Source organism: Rhinopithecus bieti, unplaced genomic scaffold (assembly GCF_001698545.2).
Source record: "Rhinopithecus bieti isolate Rb0 unplaced genomic scaffold, ASM169854v2 scaffold_12138, whole genome shotgun sequence".
Lineage (NCBI taxonomy): Eukaryota > Metazoa > Chordata > Mammalia > Primates > Cercopithecidae > Rhinopithecus > Rhinopithecus bieti.
In genome coordinates this window covers 232,781-252,578 of record NW_016807121.1, presented here as the reverse complement: position 1 = coordinate 252,578, position 19,798 = coordinate 232,781, and the positions used below count along the sequence as shown (strand labels likewise).

The 19,798-nt window shown below is 39.2% G+C and overlaps 1 protein-coding gene across 1 annotated transcript in view; it reads left to right on the top strand.

Moving 5' to 3' along the window:
* The first annotated feature begins 6 nt into the window (after nucleotides 1-6).
* Nucleotides 7-19,798, top strand: part of CUNH16orf87 (chromosome unknown C16orf87 homolog) — a 34,586-nt gene continuing 14,794 nt past the window's right edge. Inside the window, exons 1-2 of the mRNA XM_017880284.1 lie at nucleotides 7-56; nucleotides 6,871-6,967. Of these exons, the coding sequence (XP_017735773.1) occupies nucleotides 21-56; nucleotides 6,871-6,967 (133 nt within the window). The 5' untranslated portion in view covers nucleotides 7-20. The remainder of the gene's footprint in view (nucleotides 57-6,870; nucleotides 6,968-19,798) is intronic.

The following is a 19,798-nucleotide window of genomic DNA, read 5'->3' as shown; positions in this document are numbered from 1 at the left end:
CTCGAGCCAAGAAAGTGAAGATGGCCACCAAGTCATGCCCCGAGTGCGACCAACAGGTGGGTGCCGGGGGCCGGGCGCGCGGGCGGGCGGCAGTGGCTTGGCGGCCGTTGTCTGTGGAGGGGGACCTCGCCGGGCTCCTGGTGGCGGAGCGGTGGGCAGGTCCTTGGGCCCGGCCGCGGCGGCGGCGGCGGGGGTCCGGGGCCGGTCGGGCTGCACCGAGGGGTTTCCCGGGAAAAGCCCGGGGCCGTGGCCAGCCAGTATCCGCCTGGCGGCGGCCAGACAGCCGAGCCCCTCCTGCTGTGTCCCGGCGGCGGGGGGAACACGCCTGTGGTGGGCTCATTGGGCGGCTGTCTGGCGCCCCAGACTCTTCTCGCCGGCGGCGGTGACAGCGGTGGGAGCCTGCGGGCCGCAGCCCCAGCGAGAGTGCGCCGTGCGCCCGCTTCCCAGGCCAGGCCCTGTCTCCGAGAGCCCCTCCTGCGGCCCGGGCGGCTTTGTTCCCGGTTCCGACGGGTGCTGGGCTCCCCCAAAACGGCGCCTCAGCGACCGGGGCGGGCGCCTGAGTGGGACAAAGCGGACCGCGTGTAATGATTTTGAGTTTCGGCGAATTTGGAGATTTTTTTTTCCCCTCCTCATGTATTTATTATATTTTTGCTGTACAATCGCTAATCCTGCTTTTACGTTGTTTTTAATGGTTCATGATTGAATAAGGCTCCCGTTTAAGCCCTTCTTCCTTTTTGGGCGCTCGTTACTTCCCCACCCCTCGCAGTATCCACTGTTACAAATTTGGCCTGTCTGCTTCTAGATCTATATCTCTGTCTCTCTGTCTCTCTGTCTCTCTCTCTCTCCCTCCTTCTCTCTCTATCTGGTTTCTTGAATTTGAAACGATTCCTTTCTACATTGAGTTCATGGTGTAATAGTTGTAATTTAAAACATCTCATTTCAGTGTTCGCTGTGTTGAAGCGTGTCTCAATTCTTTACTGGAATAATGGACATTCCTTTAAGCCTTAACATCGAATGAGTTAAAACTCCTTCAATTAAAAGCATTCGTAAGGCCCTCATTTGTTAACAGCATGTAGATCTGGGTGTGTTTTTTCCTTTTCCACTGAGTGAATTTTTTCAAAATGACTACCTTTCTCGCCTCCCCTCCCCCCCGTCTTTTAAATTTTTTTTTTTAATCAAGAGTAATTTGAAATGGCTGGAGACTTTTAATAAGCTGATTTTAGTGCATTTTCAAGGATAATTCTTGTAGGTTTTTCAAATCTTGTAACAGAAAACATGTTACATGTTTTATTAAGTATCCTTTATGGGCTGTAGTACAAACGCTCATCAGAAAAAGGTTGTACAAGAAATACAGTGTAGGAGCTATGCCAGTATGCAGTATAAAAACAGTTTAGTCATGTTTTCCAAAGAGTTACTTTCATTCTTACTACTAAACTAAATTTGTTAAATTTTGACAAAACTGGTCTTTGCGATGTGACTCTTTGCGGGATATTATTTCAGTGTTTAAATCATTTCCAATTATTCCAGTTAATTGTGTAGAAGTGTAAGATTTACATGGGGTATGCGTTATGCATTCCAGTTTCTGTAAGGCACAAGTATTTGCAAATCCTGACTTTGTTCTAATTGGCATAAAGCAACCTTTTGGGAAAAATAGTTTTTTATGACTATTTTTATATAAAAGAGCAAAGGATACTAAACTTATAGGAGTTTCTGAAAAACTGTTCAACAAAACAGGATCAGTGTTTTATTTGGAAAGATCACATTCATTTTATTATACACCCCCTCCCCCATATTTATTCTTTCATATAAAATCAGCTTTCCCAGCTTTGGCTGTAATAACAAAATACCATAGACTGGGTAGCTTAAACAACAGAAATTTATTTTCTCACAGTTCTGGAGGCTGGAAGTCCAAGATAATGGTGCAAGCATGGTTATGTTCTGGTGAGGGCTCTCTTCTTGGCTTGCAGAGGGCTGTCTTCTTGGTGGCCTCACATGGCGGAGAGAGGGTCAAGCTCTCTCCCTTTTCATAAAAGGTCTCTAATCACACCCTCATAAAAGGCCCCACCCTCATGACTTAATTTAAATCTAATTGTCTCTCAAAGGCCCCATCTCCAAATATCATCACATTGGGGTTAAGGCTTCAATATATGAATTTGGGTATGTGGGGGGCGCATAATTCTGCCCATAGCAAGCTAGTACATAATTTAATGAGTTGGTTTGTTTTGTCCTTTATTCCAAATACTTAAGTGACTATAACGTGTATAAGGACTAATTAAAACTTTTGGTGATATGAACCTGACGTGAAGAAATAATGGATTAATTTTAGCTTTCTAATTTAAAAGTACTGGCTTCTTTTAGTTACAAACCAGAATATGATTATAATCTAGAAAGCCATTTTCTAAACATTAGATTACTGCTATGATTCTAAGTTGCCTAAAAAACATTAAATTAGAATTTAGTTTATAAACATAAATGTAAAATCTTTAAATTTGAGATTTCCCAGTTGATTAGTTTTACTTGTGTGTGTGTGTGTATGTGTGTGTGTGTAGGTTTGAAAGACTGGTACAGAGATCAGCAAACAAGAAAAAGCTAGATTTTCAGCTCCTTTGTAACATCTCCTTTGCAGGCTTCTGTTGAACATATCATTCTAAAACATATTAAACCACAGTACTTTTCATTTTCAAGGGGTTTCATATCCATCAGTCATTCAAAATTACTGAGCCATTTTGTGTGCAGTGGTACTCAAGATTCTTGTCAGTTTTCTGGTATCTTTTGTGTATGCTTCTGTTTTTGTCTTTTTTAAAAAAATAGAGCAGCATTTTTTTAATGTAAAGGAAATTTTATGTGATGGATAGCAAATATGTCTGGTATAAGTTCCTTTGGTTCTCTCAGTAATAAAGAATCTAAATGAGTTATCTGTAATGTAATTATTTTAGAGCTTTTAAAAAATCAGTTAAACGGTGTGCGCAGTGGCTCACGCCTGTAATCCCAATACTTTGGGAGGCAGAGGCTAGTGGATCACGAGGTCAGGAGTTCCAGACCATCTTGGCTAACATGGTGAAACCCCGTCTCTACTAAAAAATTAGCTGGGCGTGGTGGCATGCACCAGCTACTGGCATGCACCAGCTACTACTACTATAGTAGTCCCAGCTACTGGGGAGGCTGAGGCAGGGCTTGAACGCTGGGGGCCAGAGGTGGCAGTGATGCCAAGACGGGCACCACCGTACCTCCCAAGCCTAGGCAACAGAGACTCCCATCTCAAAAAAAAAAAAAAAAAAAAAGGTGAAAAATCCAGTGAAACACTATAGGACCAGATTTTTTTTTTTTTTTTTTTTTGCAGATTTAAAAATCCAGGCCCGGGCCGGGGCAGGTGGCTCAAGCCTGTAAGTCCCAGCACTTGGGAGGGGGCCAAGACGGGTGGATCACGAGCTCAGGAGATCGATGACCTATCCTGGCCCTAACACGGTGAAACCCCGTCTCTACTAAAAAATACAAAAAACTAGCCGGGCGAGTGGCGGTGCGGCCTTAGTCCCAGCTACTCCGGGAGGCTGAGGGCAGGAGAATGGCGTGAACCTGGGGAGGCGGAAGCTTGACAGTGAGCCCTCGAGATCTGGCCACTGCACTCCAGCCTGGGAGAACATGAGCGAGAGCTGCCGTCTCAAAAAAAAAAAAAGAAAATCCAGGCCGGGGCACGGTGGCCACACCTGTTAACCCAACCTTATGGAAAGAGCGAGATGGGTGATCACCTGAAGGTCAGGAGTTGAGAGCAGCCTGTGCCCAACATGAGTAAAACCTGTCTCAGCTAAAAATACAAAATCAGCCGGGCCCCTAGGGCAAGGCCACTGTAAACTCGTCTCAAAATAAATAAATAAATAAATAAAATAAATGAAAAATCTGTTTTACTTGTAAAATATACAAACAACCTAAATCTTTCTTTCAAAAAGTGAATTAATACCCAGTAAACTAGCAGTAAACAATACTTTGAATATTTTCTTTCCTTTTAAAATCCTGAAAGTATAACATCAGAATTTCATTACTGTTATGTTTAGTATTATCAACTGAAATGTAAAGAAACTTTAGTGTGTTTGTTTAAAATCTAAATTATACTATAATGAATGAAACGAGGTTAATATTACTGAAGTTGTCCAACCTATTTGATAATTCTTTTTACAGGATCTAGGGTGGTGATGGTGGTAGTGGTGTGTTTGTTTATTTGTTTTTCCAGGGCAGAGGTTGTGGGGAAGGAACTTTTTACTTTAAACAGGATGATAGAATGAATTAACTCAGGCACATGAAGGTTTACTGAGCATAAAACACTTTCATTTGTGGATGAAAATCAACCTATCAGTTGAGTTAGTGTTTGTGCATTCTGGGTCCCAAAGCCAAATGTACATTTCTCATCTAACTGCAACACTTAATTCTGGATATGGATTGATATGATGTTCTTTTGTATAAGACTGAAACCCAAATTCAAATTTATTGAGTTTCAGTAGCTGGAAGAAAATGCTTGCTGATTAGGAAAGGAGCTGTTGAGTAAGAACATGCATTTGTGTATTTTGGATAGCATTAATTTAAAACAATTTACGTTACTGTGGATGCCCTTAATAATACGTTTAGGTATAAATGAAATGAGTCAGTGCCTTTGAGCTTGGTTTATATGAAGATATGAAATTTGAAAAAATGGCAGACATCTATTTTAGACAGATTTTACACTATTTAAAAAATGTAACTTTTTTTGGTTGTGATTTGAAGGGATCTCATCACATTTTTAACAAAGCAAGCTGTTAGACAAATCTGGAGTTTGATTATTTTATTGATTTCTGTGCTATTTTCTTAAATACAAACTGGAGATCCTTTGTTCAATGTTTTTATACAAAGAAAAGGAATTCTTCTGCCAAAATTTCAATTTAGCTCAATTAGATCAAGTATTTAGATTCTGTAAGATGAGGCATTCTGTACATACATAGATAAAAAGTTTCAGCAGCACAATTGCCAAATGGGGGAATTTATCTTACAAAGAAAATTGAAATTTTCTTACTATAATTATTCTGTAAATACTTTTTCGTCAAGATTAGTTTCAGACTTTTGGTGAACATGTCTTGATTCCAAGGATTGTTAATTTTGATATGGGTGAAATGATTATGGGGAAAACTAAAAAAATTTTTTCAATGATTTTCAGTAGCACTTGGCTTAAAAAACAGTTACAAGTTTGGAGTAGAGAAAGAAAATTTATGTATTTTGCAGATTTGGAAGCAGAAGCTTGAAGATCTTAAATATCTTGTCCAGAGTCATTCCTGGAACTAAGATAGAAGATTCTGGATCTAAATTCCTACTTTCTCCTACATTCTCTTTTTTATGTTGGTATACTTTTGCCTCTCAAACTGGTTGTTGTTAGAAAGAATAAGACCTAATATTTGATAGTACAACAGGGGGATTATAGTCAATAATAATTTTTTTTTTGAGACAGAGTCTTGCTTATGTTGCCCAGGCTGGAGTGCAATAGTGCGATCTTGGCTTACTGCAACCAACCTCTGCCTCCCGGGTTCAAGTGATTCTCCTGCCTCAGCCTCCCAAGTAGTTGGGATTATAGGCGTGCGCCATGATGCCCGGCTAATTTGGTATTTTTTTTTTTAGGAGGGACAGAGTTTCACCATGTTGGTCAGGCTGGTCTCAAACTCCTGACCTCAAGTGATCCACCTGCCTTGGCCTCCCAACAGGTGTGAGCCACTACGCCCAGTCCTATAGTCAGTAATAATTTTAATTGTACATTTAAAAATAACTTAAAAAGTGTAGATTGTTTGTAACACAAAGGATGAATGTGTGATTCATGATGTGATTGTTATGCACTGCATGTCTGTGTTAGTGTACCCCATAAACATGTACACCTACTATCTACCCACAACAATTTAAGAAAAAACTGGTTGCTGTAAACTATTCTTTATTCTTTTTTGTCAGTAGTAGTTGATATGTTCTCCTCTCATGTTAGAATCCTGAGTTATTTTCACTTCTTCCCACTTTTTCACCAGTCATCAGTTTGGGCCTTTGTCTGTTTTTCTTGCCTTTGAAACTCTGGCAGATCTACCTTTTTCCATTTCCATTCTTACTATTCCACTTGGTCCTTCATAATCTTTTACCAGGGTTACTTTAATGACTTCCTGCCCACTCACGCTTTTCAAATTTGTTCTATACCATAAAATGCTGTCAAACTTAACATTTTAGGAAATGCTTCCTTTTTTTCCCACATACTTCCCCTTGCTCTGACCCTATTACAGTTTTCTATCGGTCACTCACATCAGTGCATATTTAATATGCATTTATTTTTTATGGTGTTGGTATGGTCCTCATGGTTTTGTTAAGCAGTAGAAGAATATGAATATCAGGCCGGGCATGGTGGCTCACTCCTGTAATCCTAGCACTTTGGGAGGCTGAGGCGGGCAGATCATGAGGTGAGGAGTTCGAGACCAACCTGGCCAATATGGTAAAACCTCGTCTCTACTAAAAATATAAAAATTAGCTGGGCATGGTGGCGGGCACCTGTAGTCCCAGCTATTTGGGAGGCTGAGGCAGAAGAATCACTTGAACCCAGGAGGCAGAGGTTGCAGTGAGCCTAGATCACGCCACTGCACTCCAGCCTGGGTGACAGAGTGAGACTCCGTCGAAAAAAACAAAAAAAGAAAAAAAAAAAAAGAGAATGTGAATATTTGATATGATACTCATCTCAGATAATTTGTTGTAAGGAGTTGGGGTTTAAATAAATACGTGATTCCTACTTCAAGTAATTTATCATTCATTTGAGGAGACCACATAGACACTGAGAAATTTAACAATAGAAAAATAGTAATAATATATATTTTTCTTTTTTTCCTACAGGTTCCTGTTGCATGTAAATCATGTCCCTGTGGTTACATATTTATTAGCAGAAAACTTTTAAATGCAAAACACTCAGAGAAATCACCACCTTCTACAGGTAATCGTGAGTTTAATACCTTTTAGCTTTTGATGTAAAATACAAAGTTAATTTTGTGAATTTACTATTTACATTTTTTTGTTGAAGTTAAAAGTTTAAATCTATTAAAGTGTCTTTGACTTTTATTAACTATTGGAATTAGTTTATGACATTGGTTTCATGTGCATTGCATTTAAATGTTAAGTCCCTTACAACCTGATAACGCTTGTAACAAATTTTTTATTTTTGAAGTTGGAGAACCATTGACGGGTTTTAGCAAGTGACCTGATCTGATATAAAAACTTAAAAAAAAATAGTTTTAGTAATAATTGACATTGAGTAAATTGGATGTATTTGAAGCGCACAGTTTGATAAGTTTTGACATATGTATATACCAGTTAATCACCACAATCAATATTATGAACATTCATCAGTTTCATAAGTGTTCTAGTTCCCCTTGTAATCCCTCCTTCCTGCTACCTCCACTCTAGGTAACTACAGATCTTCCTTCTGTTACTGTTCATATAAATGGAATCATACAGTATGTACTCTTTTTTGCCTGGTTTCTTTCACTGAGTATAATTATTTAGGATTCAGCCATGTTGTATGTACCAATAAGAGTTCATTCTTTTTTATTGCTTAGTAGGAGTCTTCGTATGGAGATTTGTTTGTCCATTTTCCTGTTGATGGACATTTGAGTTTTTTCTCTTACAATGCTGGTAAAATTTGCAGCAACTTTAAAGTTTTGCTTTTTTTTTTAAACTAGTGACCGTTGAAAAATAACTTGGTTTTGGTATGAAAACGTTTCTAGACATGTTGGCCATATTTTACAGTTCCCTGACTGAGGATATCAAAAAAATGATTTTGTTTGAACTTGTTGCTTTTCCATTAAAGTAGACAAATTGGATTTGTTCAATAGACATATTTATTAATTTTAAAAGATACAATTTTGTTACTTATGGCTAAAAGCAGACCTTCATACAGTGGTGACCTCGAAATAAGAGTAGGTTGATTACAAATACGTACTGAACACCTGCTGTATGCTAGACACTGTTCCAAGCCTTGGGCACAAAGCATTGAATTCTACTGTTAAGGCAGATTTGCTGCTGTCATGGAGCTTATATTCTTGTGGGTGGGAGATAGACAGTGAACAAATATACAGAGAAAATGTAACCTTGTGATAAATGCTTTATAGTCCTATCAAGTGACTGGAAGGCTACTTTTGATTGGGTGGTTAGAGAAGGTCCCTCTGAGGAGGTGACATTTAAATGGAGTCTCAGTGGATAGAAGGGGCTAGCCATGATAAGGTCAGGGAGAAGAGTGTTCCTGACAGATGGCAATAGCAAGTGCAAAAGTTCTAAGGTTGGACAAAATTTTGTATATTTTAGGAACAAAAAGACCATTGTGATTGTAGTGTAGACAGTATAATTAGAAGAGTGGAAGATGAGTTCAGAGGGCTAGGCAGAGGCTAGATTATTTAGGGCTTTGTAAACCAGAGTAAGAAGTTTGGATTTTGTTTGTAAACTGTGAGGAGAAACTGTCCCTGAGACGGGGTGGGATGAAGTGAGGAGAAGATGGCATCCTCTGATTTGAGTTTTAGAAAGATCATTCCAGCTGCTGTGTAGAGAACAGTTTGTAGGGGTACAAATATGGAAGTGGATTATTGCAGTAGGTTAACTAAGGATACTGAATTAGAGTGATTATAGTAGCAGATGATTCAAGAATAATTTTTATTTATGTCTGAGAGGTTTATTTATCTTAGGTCTATATAGAAGTGGCAGGAAACTTGTTTAGTTCCATTTCTGTCACTGTTTCAGTTCTCTTCTAATCATGAAAATGAACATAATTCATTGGTTTTTTTTTTTTTTTTTTTTTTTTGAGGCGGAGTCTCGCTCTGTCGCCCGGACTGGAGTGCAGTGGCCAGATCTCAGCTCACTGCAAGCTCCGCCTCCCGGGTTTACGCCATTCTCCTGCCTCAGCCTCCCGAGTAGCTGGGACTACAGGCGCCCGCCACCTCGCCCGGCTAGTTTTGTATTTTGAGTAGAGACGGGGTTTCACCGTGTTAGCCAGGATGGTCTCGATCTCCTGACCTCGTGATCCGCCCGTCTCGGCCTCCCAAAGTGCTGGGATTACAGGCTTGAGCCACCGCGCCCGGCCAATTCATTGGTTCTTAAAGGCAGTTGCTGGGTTGGCTGTATAGGATTGATCCAGAAGAGCTTGTTAAAAATGCTTTTCTGGATCTTACTTTGTGAGAGTTTGGTTTAGATAAAGGAACTCTGAAATGATGATTCACTCAGTAGCTATTTTAGGGTGGCATGTCAGCTCAGTGCTGAGTTTCTAAAAATGAGTAAGACATGGTCCTTGTTCTTAGGGAGACAAAGTTCTTATTTTTTTTTATTCAAGTATTTTTGAGCTCATTTTATGTACCAGTGATTCAGATGAGAAATGAGTTAAGAAACTCAACAAAGGCCGGGCGCGGTGGCTCAAGCCTGTAATCCCAGCACTTTGGGAGGCCGAGACGGGCGGATCAGGAGGTCAGGAGATCGAGACCATCCTGACTAACGCGGTGAAATCCCGTCTCTACTAAAAAAAAACACAAAAAACTAGCCGGGCGAGGTGGCAGGCGCCTGTAGTCCCAGCTACTCGGGAGGCTGAGGCAGCAGGAGAATGGCGTAAACCCGGGAGGCGGAGCTTGCAGTGACCTGAGATCCGGCCACTGCACTCCAGCCTGGGCGACAGAGCGAGACTCCGTCTCAAAAAAAAAATAAAAAGAAACTCAGCAAAGATAAAAGAAGGAACAGGGCCAGGCATGGTGGCTTATGCCTGTAATTCCAGCATTTTGGGAGGCAGATGCAGTAGGATCACGTCAGCCTGGGAAGTTGAGGCTGCAGTGAACTGTGATCGTACTGCTGTATTCTAGCCTGGGTGACAGAGGGAGACCTTGTGTAAAACAAAATAAATAAAAGAAGGAACAGATGATACAAGTGTTAATGAGTTGTTAAGTTTAACCAGTTAAACCACAGGGAAGAATTTAGAAGATTCCCAGATCTCTGACTTGGATTGCTAGTTAGAAGAGAATATAAGAGGGAAAACAGGCTGTGGGGGAAAGATGAAGAATTTAATTTTGGGTATAGAAACATCATCCATGTAGATTTTTTTTTTTTTTTTCAGCTGGACATATAGTCTGCAGCCTTAGCTGCAGATAAAACTTTTGAGCAATCAGTGACTAGATGGTAGTTGTCATCATGGAAAATGGATGAGCTGGCACTGCAGAGTTTGTAAGTTAGGAAGAGGAAGGCGTTCAGGGACTAAACTTTGACAAACACCAATTTTACAGACAGGTCAGATCAACTGAGAAGAAATGTCAGCCGTAGGAGAAAAACCAACAGCACAGTGTTATATAAGTCGTGGCAATGAGTGAGTTTTAAGAAGCAATTCACTATTATTTTATATTTGGAGTTTCCTGAGATTTCCTTGTTTAATAAGAGTGGTCTTTTGACTTTGAAGTGAAGATGAAACATTGAAGCCCAGAAATCCCTGCAGGAGGAAGAATCGGCAGCAAAACCAAACCAGAAAGGAAGGAGAAACGTCAAGGATTGGCTGTGCCATAGAAACCACAGGAGGAAAAGATTTTAGGCAGAGGATTAGGAGTATTCAAAGCCTCAAAAACGGTTTGGTAGAGTACAGACATGGGGGTCAGAAAACCTGGCTTCAGATTCAAATTCTGTCCCTTTCTAAGCAACTTAGTTAACCTCCGTGAGCAACTGTTGTTTGTTTATAAGATAGATTTATAGAACCAGTGTTAGAGGATTGAAGTGCGTATGAAAATGTCTAACATTTGCAAAGCATGTTAAGTTTTAGGTACTCAGTAATACTCGTTTTTACAATTAAATTTCTTAGAAATAAGATTTGCCTTGGATAATCCCATAGTATGTAGGGCATTGAGAAGAGTTTAAGGTCACTACAATTTATCAAGTGCTTAGTGTTGTTAGTGAGATCTAGAACATTTCAGTTTTAAGGAAAGTAGTAGAGAATTAATAGAAGAGATGAAAGTGTACACTATATATCTGAAAGATAACCAACTTTACTAATTATTATCAGGGAAATGCAGTTGAAACGAAATGCCATTATTTTTGCCCACAGCTCACGTAAGTGTAAAGAATTTCTTTTTTTTTTTTTTTTTTTTTTTTTTTTTCTGAGACGGAGTCTTGCTCTGTCGCCCGGGCTGGAGTGCAGTGGCCAGATGCCAGCTCACCGCAAGCTCCGCCTCCCGGGTTCACGCCATTCTCCTGCCTCAGCCTCCGGAGTAGCTGGGACTACAGGCGCCCGCCACCTCGCCCGGCTAGTTTTTTTTTTTGTATTTTTTTAGTAGAGACGGGGTTTCACCATGTTAGCCAGGTCTCGATCTGCTGACCTCGTGATCCGCCCGTCTCGGCCTCCCAAAGTGCTGGGATTACAGGCTTGAGCCACCGCGCCCGGCCAAGTGTAAAGAATTTCTAAGTACTTTCATGAGTATGGCAAAATGGATAGTCTCATACTATTGGTGTGAACAAAAATTTGTACAGCCTTTTTGGAGACCAGTCTTACCAGTAATTGTTAAAAGGTTTAAATACACATAGCCTAGAATGCAGAGCCTAGAATCAGTAGGTAGGTAGCCTAGAGAGCCTAATTGTTTATATACACAATTAAGCATTTACTAGGATTTTCAAGGCAACACTTTATAATAGCAGAAGGTTGTTAGTAAGCCAGATGTAATCAATAGGGGAATGGTTAAATTAAGTAACTAAATTATCTTTTAGTTAGTAGTATGTGCTAGTTTGAAAGAATGATACAGATTTTATGTACTGAAACGGAAAGATCTCTAAAACATTGTTAATTTAAGAAAAAACTGCAAAACAGTACTTGAAGTATGAGCTTGTTTGTTTTTAAAACCCCACAAAATGATTTCTACATGTAGTATTAATAAGGAAATACATAAATGGATAGATAGGTAATTATATAACAAGTACAGAGTCAAGGAAGACTTGTTTGCATAAGTAGACATCTTTTTTAAAAAAGGGACTACAATTAAAGCTCATTGATTTTAAAAATAAAGCTATAAAAGATATTTTTAAAATTTCACTAGGTTGAAAGCTCTTATTTAATTATTGTACACAGTTTGTGATGTGCAGGAAGAAAAGAATCTGTTAGGCTGACTAGATTTAGCTAGATATGAATTGTTTAAAACTCATGTTTTTCATAAATACTAATCAATTATACCTTCATAACATTCATAGAAATAGGGAGGTGGTAGAGTAAAACTATATAGAACTTAATGTAGCTGAAAATACGTATATATAAGCAAAATCTATTATAGGAATTAATGAATCTTTTTTTTTTTTTTTTTTTTTTTGAGCGAGAGCTCTTGTTGCCCAGGCTGGAGTGCAGTGGTGCGATATCTGCTCACTACAACCTCTGCCTCCTGGGTTCAAGCCGCTCTCTTGCTTCAGCCTCCCAAGTAGCTAGGATTACAGGCATTTGTCACCACGCCCGGCTAATTATGTACTTTTAGTAGAAGCGGGGTTTCTCCATGTTGGTCAGGCTGTTCTCAAACTCCCAACCTCAGGTGATCCGTCCTCTTCGGCTTTCCAAAGTGTTGGGATTACAGGCGTGAGCCACTGCACCAGGTGGAATTAATGAATTTTTTAAAATTTAAAATTAATTTTGGTGAGAGAGATGCGTGTTAGCAGTAACACCGTGTTAAGAAATGCTCAGCTGGGTGCGGTGGCTCACGCCTGTAATCCCAGCACTTTGGGAGGCCGAGGCGGGTGGATCACCTGAGGTCAGGAGTTTGAGACCAGCCTGGCCAACATGGTGAAACCCCGTCTCTACTAAAAGTACAAAAATTAGCTGGGCGTGGTAGTGTGCACCTGTAATCGCAAATACTCAGGAGGCTGAGGCAGGAGAGTCGCTTGAACCAGGGAGGCAGAGGTTACATTGAGCCAAGATCATACCATTGCACTCCAGCCTGAGCAACAAGAGTGAAACTCCACCTCAAAAAAAAAAAAAAGAAAGAAAGAAATGCTCAGGCTGGGCACAAGGTCTCACACCTGTAATCCCAGTGCTTTGGGAGGCCGAGGCGAGCAGATTCCTTTGAGCTCAAGAGTTCGAGACCAGGCTGAGCAACATGGCGAAACCCTGTCTCTAAAAAAGAAAAATAGAAAATATGAGCCAGGCGTGGTGATGTTAACTCTGGAGGGTGTCCAGGTTCTTGGTGTCTTGAACAAAGAACTGGACAAAACACACAAAGCAAGGAAGGATTGAACGGATTTAATTGAAAATGAAAGTACAGCGTGAGAGTGGGCTTGGAGCATAGGGTCTCAAAGGCCCTGTTACAGAGTTTTTGTGAGTTTAAATACCCTCTATTTGGGGCACACCCTATGTAAAAGGAGAGCATGAAGTAAGGTTACAAAGTCATTTACTTGGCCTACCCCCTATAGAGAGGATGAAGTAAAGTTACAGAGTCATTTACTTGGCCTATGCCCTATGAAGAGGATGTTTCCTGTTATAGCCGAAGTGTGAGATCGCCTTACGTTCCCTGCCTCCAGACCCTATTTTTTTTGCCTCAATGGTGTGTGCCTGTTGTCTCAGCTACTTGGGAGGCTGAGGTGGGAGGATTGCTTGAGCCTGGGAAGCAGAGGTTGTAGTGAGCGGTGATCTCGCTGCTGCACTCCAGCCTGAGTGACAGAGTGAGACTCTATCTCAAATTAAAAAAGAAGAAAATTTTAATTATAAAAACTATAGAAGAAAATAAATTTCTAAATGAGACATTAGTTCATAAAATTTAGAATTTAAAATTTAATAAAATTAAAAATTTAGAGTCCCTGTAAAGGAAAGAAAAAATAGTTGAGACAGTAGGAAATTATAATTGCTAATTTTTAACTGTGTAATTTTCAATGATAAAAGGTTTAGGGTTAAGCATAGTCCCCAAGTAAATAACCTCATTTTTTACTGGGAGAAAAGAAAAAAGGGAAAAAATACCTAAACTTAGTTTTCAAATTATTCTTTAATATAAGTTAATAGGCTAAGGCTGATAAGCAAAGAAGTTTATAAATGACAAGTTCACTTTTAGTTAAGGGGAAAAAAATGGAGAAATGATTATCACCTGTACCTTTTATAAATCCAAAGTGATTGAGTATTAATTCAGTGGTATAAGTGGTCCTCAACTCTGAATTGACTGTGGAGGTTTGGTTTTGTTATTCAGAAAGTATTGTTCTTTACTTGCTGGCTGGGCGCGGTGACTCATGCCTGTAATCCCAGCACTTTGAGAGGCTGAGGCAGATGGATCCCTTGAGGTCAGGAGTTCAAGACCAACCTGGCCAATGTGGTGAAAACCCATCTCTACTAAAAATACAAAAATTAAAAAAAAAAAAATGCAAGCCTCGTTCCTTACTTGCTAATTGCATAAAAGTGCTGTACGTTCCTATATGGAACATGGCTTTTATGTAGTTGATTTTTGTGGGTTTTTTTTTTGCCTTTTGATGAAAAAAATGCATACCTTTGCCTCTGAGCCTGTACTTTTAGGTTCTTAATCATACAGTCTATGATATCTATATTCATCTTCAAAACACTTTTCATAGAGTTCTTTGACTTCTAATTAAGACTGATTGTTTTTAGGTCTGCTGTACAGCTATTATACTAGGATTTCTTTCCATTGTTCTCCCAGGATAATCCTTTTCTTTTCTCTTCTCTTCTCTTCTCTTCTCTTCTCTTCTCTTCTCTTCTCTTTTCTTTTCTTTCTTCTTTATTCTTTCTTTTTGAGACAGAGTCTTGCTCTGTCACCCAGGCTGAAGTGCAGTGGCCTGATCTCGGCTCACTGCAACCTCCACCTCCTGGGTTCAAATGATCCTCCTGCCTCAGCCTCCCTAGTAGTTGGGATTACAGGCATGTGCCACCATGCCCGGCTAATTTTTTTATTTGTATAGAGACGGGGTTTCTCCATGTTGGCCAGGCTGGTCTTGAACTTGTGACCTCAGGTGGATCTGCCCACCTCGGCCTCCTAAAGTGCTGGAATTACAGGGGTGAGCCACCGCGCCTGGTACTACTCTTTCTTATATACTGTGTGTTTGTTCCTTTTAACCCATGTGTTTTTACTTTTGGAACAAATTTCCCAGAAATTGTTTTATTCCTGGAAAAACTTTTCCAGAAAAGACATAATGGTACATTTCTTATCTTATATTGTGGAGAGTGCCTTTGTTTTGCATTCACACTTTAATTTTGTTCTCATTCTTCCTTGGGATTCAGTGGGTCCTTTCCATCTGAAAGCTCAGCTCTTCAACTCAAGTCGGTTTTTATCCATTATTGCTTTTCCCCCCATTTCCTTTCCTTTTCATTCTGGCATGCCTATAGGATCATGTTAGGATTGTGTTGTACACTGTATTGGAAATTGACACTGTATTGGAAGGAGGATAAAGATAGGCAGTACAAGGGTAGTGGCTCAATGATTTCATCAAAGACTTAGTCTCTTTACTTTCTTCCAGCTTAAGAAGATGTGGCTTACCCTCATTGTTCTGAGGTAGTTCTTATTGCTCCTCTAAGCATCCTATACACATTTCAAGAAGGAAGAAGAGGGAAGAGCAGAGAAACAAAGGGGCATGCCAGCTATGCTTCTTCCCTAGAAAAAATCTTTCTGGAAACCTTACCCAGTTTCACTTACCTGTCATTGGCTAGAGCTAGATGCCACCTCACCTGCAGGGAGAGTCTTGAGAATGTATACCGATTTTAGGCATATTGCCCTCTTTAACAGAACAAGATTCTGTTCTTAATGAAGATGGGGAGAAGGAATAATGGGTAGATAATTAGCAGTTCTGTCATAGGGATATCTATTAGGTTTCTTGGATCTTTCCTTCATTTTTCTTTACTTTCTGTCACATTCTCTTTTTGTCTTTTTGCTTTATTCCAGGACATTTTGTTGATTTTCTTTTCTACATCTATAATTTTGTCATAAAGCATGTCCACCATTTAGCTTATTAGCACCTAAACTTTAGCAGGGTATCTTGTTTTCTAATTTCTTCTTTTTCATAGAATTTTGAAAATAGTTTTATTGTGGTAAAATATAACAAAATATACTATTTTAACCATTTATAAATGTACAGTTTAGTGGCATTAAGTACATTCATATTGTATTCTTAACCATCACTACCATCCAATTCCAGAACTTGTTTTTCCAAACTGAAACTCTGTACCCATTAAACAATGACTGCCATTTCCTTCTCCCCCATGCCCCAGGCAACCACCATTCTACTTTCTCTGTCTGTGACTTTCACTGCTCTAGGCACCTCATGTAAATGGAATCATACAGTATTTGTCGTTTTGGGTCTGGCTTATTTTACTTAACACAGTGTCCTCAAGGTTTCTATCCATGTTGTAACATGCATGAGAATTTCCTTTTTAAGGTTAAATAATATTGCATTTTATGTCATATTTTGTTTATTCATGTATTAATCAGTGGACACGTGGATTGGTTTAACCTTTTTGCTATTGTAAATAATGCTGCATGGTATACAAATATCTGTCCTGATCTCTGCTTTCATTTCTTTTGAGTATATGCCCAGAGGAATTGTTGGATCATATGTTGATTCTATTTTAATTTTTTGAGGACTGACTTTACTGTTTTCCATAGCAGCTCCATTTTACATTTCTACCAGCAGTGTACAAATGTTCCAGTTTCTCTACATCCTCACCAACACTTATTTTCTGGTTTTGTTTTGCTTTGCTTTTTATAATAATATGATGAGTATGAAGTGGTATCTTGCTGTGGTTTTGATTTGCATTTTCTTATTCACGTGATATTGAACATCTTTGCATGTGCTTAGTGGCCATTTATATATCATCTTTGGAGAAATACCTATTCAAGTCCTTTGCCCATTCTTGAATTGGGGATTTTTTTGTTGTTGTTGACTTGTAAGTTCTTTGTATTATTCTGAATAGTAATCTCTTCTCTTGTAATAATTTGCATATATTTTCTCCCATTCCATGTGTTGCCTTTTTATTCTGTTGATAGTGTCCTTTGATACACAGAAGTTTAATTTTGATGAAATCCATTTTGTCTGTTTTTTTTTTTTTTTTTCTTTCATTGCTTTTGCTTTCGCTTTTGGTATCATATCCAAGAAATTATTGCCAAAATCCAATGTCATGAAGCTTTTCCAAGATTTTTAAAGCAATTTTATGGTTTTAATGGATCAAAATATTTGATCCATTTTGTGATGGAGTAAGATAAGGGTCTAACTTCATTTTTTGGCTAATGTGAATTATGCTACATTGTGTAGATACTCAGTTTTCCTGTTACAATTTGTGGAAGGTACTGTACTTTACCTTGAATTGTCTCAGACTCCTATTGAAAATCCTTTGACTGTATGTATGTGTTTATGTCTGAGCTTTATTTTTATTCCTTTATGTCAGTACCATACTGTTTTGATTATAGCTTTGTAGTAAGTTTTGAAATCAAGAAGTGTGGGACCTTTAACTTTGAATTTTTTCAAGATTGTTTTGGCTATTTGGAAATCCTTGGGATTCCATGTGAATTTTAGGATGGGTTTTCTGTTTCTGCAAAATAATTTTATTCTTAATGATAATCTCCTTTCAGATCTCTCAAGGTATGCATTAGAATGTTTTGTTGTTGTTGTTGTTGAACTATCTTTGTTCTTCCTGTTTTATTTTGGCTCTTCTCTCGACTTTTATTTTCTTCTTATAGCTAGTAATGTTTAATTGGCTGTTGGTTTGATACAAATGAAGGACTTGGTTTATCAGTGTAGATAAGTTTAATGAATATCCTACACTGTTTTAAACGTCTGTCTTGACAACAGAGCTCTTCAGTGTATAACTGGGAGTTTAGTGGCAGGAGGTGAGCAGGCAATACACTGGTGAATTCCCTTATTGCCAAAATAAGGCAGGCTTCATTCTGGGGTGGAATGTGAAATCTCTTACAATATTTCATTCCTGTGAGGAGCTGGCCTTTTCCTATGTTATGGAGGTTTGAAGTTCTCTTGCACATTGCTCTGTTCATAAGAGCTTCCTTATGTCAGTTGCTCTGTATACATAGACCCAACTGTACTGCAGTAGTCTCTAGTTATTTTGATGATCACCTGGTGGCCTGCTCTCCCTTACTGTACTTTTTGTCCTGCCCTGGGATTATCCTTGAGAATCCTCCTTTGGGAGGAACAGCTCTCCCTTCTATAGCAGCTATCACTTACTCCTATTTTTGAATTGTAGTTTATTTTATTGTTGTTTCTTACCAGAACCATCAGGTTGCCAGTTTGCTGAAATTCTGTAATTTTGGGTCATTAATAGTACCTTTTTCTTGTTTCCAGCACCACAGATATATTTTCCTTTTTCTCCTTCCCCTTTTCCCATGTTTCTTCTCATTCAATGGGATTTTGAGAAGGCGGTGAGGTAAATGTGTGTCCTATCCGATTTTATTTATTCAACAGTCTGTGTAAATAATGTTCTAGGTTCTGCAAATAAGGTAGGCAAAGGATTCCTAACTTTCATAAAGCCTGTATTTTGAGCTTTAGGAGACGTATTGAGCATATAAGTAAATAAATAACAGATTATAGCTGTAGTAGATTACCGGAAGTGACTTGGGCTGGGAGAATCAGAGCAAGTGACCTGTATATGGATATCTGAAAGAAAAAAAAAAAAAGCTTATCTCATGAAGAGCCTTGGGAAGAGAGCTCTAGGCAGAAGGATTAGCATATACATAGACTCAGTGGAGGAAGGAGCTCGTTTTATTAAAAGAAAGGCACATCTGGAGTGTAGTAAGCAAAGTGGTGAGCGTGAGCATCATGAGACTGGAGAAAGAGGCAAATGCCAGATCTGTTGGGGACTTGTCTTTGGTAAGGAATTTTTACTTTAAATATGGAAAAAAGCTAATGAAAGGCTTTAGAAGGGAAGCTATGCAGTTTGATTTTTTTTTTTTTTAAGATAATGTTGACTGATATGTAGATAATAGGTTTGGCTGGGATGTTGCCCATGGAGGTGGAGAGAAATGAAGGGATTATGGGTATACTTTGCAAGGAGTACCTGTGGGCCTTTGCGATGGTACAGGAAGCAAGATGAGTCACAAATTACTACAAGTTATTTGACTTGTACAACCAGGTGATGCTTTTTACTAACATGATGAAAGTAGGAGGAGTAACAGATTTGGGAGAGGGCAAATCAAGAGTTATTTTTTGATTCAATTTGAAATGCCTTTGAGACGTTCAAGTGAATTTGTCAGGTAGGCAATCTAGAGTTTAGGGAAGAAATCAAGCAGAAGGTGAAAACTTTGTAGCCATTGTAACAATAGTATTTAATGCTGTGGGTTTATGAGATGATCTAGGCAAAGTCTAAGTAAGAGAAGAGGCCTCCGGACAGAATCCTGGGGCTTTGACATTAGATTGGGAAAGCACCTGGGGGAAGGGCACACAGCAAAGGCAATTAGGAGGAGTGGCTGGTGAGATGAGGAAACTAGGGGAGCCTGAGAATCAAGCGAAATAATTTCAAGGAAAGTAGTAGTCATCTTTGTTGAAGTTTTGAGAGATGGTGTAAGATGGTAAGTGAGGTGTCTATTAAGATTTGATAACAGGTTTTTTTTTAATTATTATACTTTAAGTTTTAGGGTACATGTGCACAACGTGCAGGTTTGTTACATATGTATACATGTGCCATGTTGGTGTGCTGCACCCATTAACTCGTCATTTACATTAGGTATATCTCCTAATGCTATCCCTCCCCCTCCCCCCACCCCACGACAGGCCCCGGTGTGTGATGTTCCCCTTCCTGTGTCCAAGTGTTCTCATTGTTCAATTCCCACCTATGAGTGAGAACATGCGG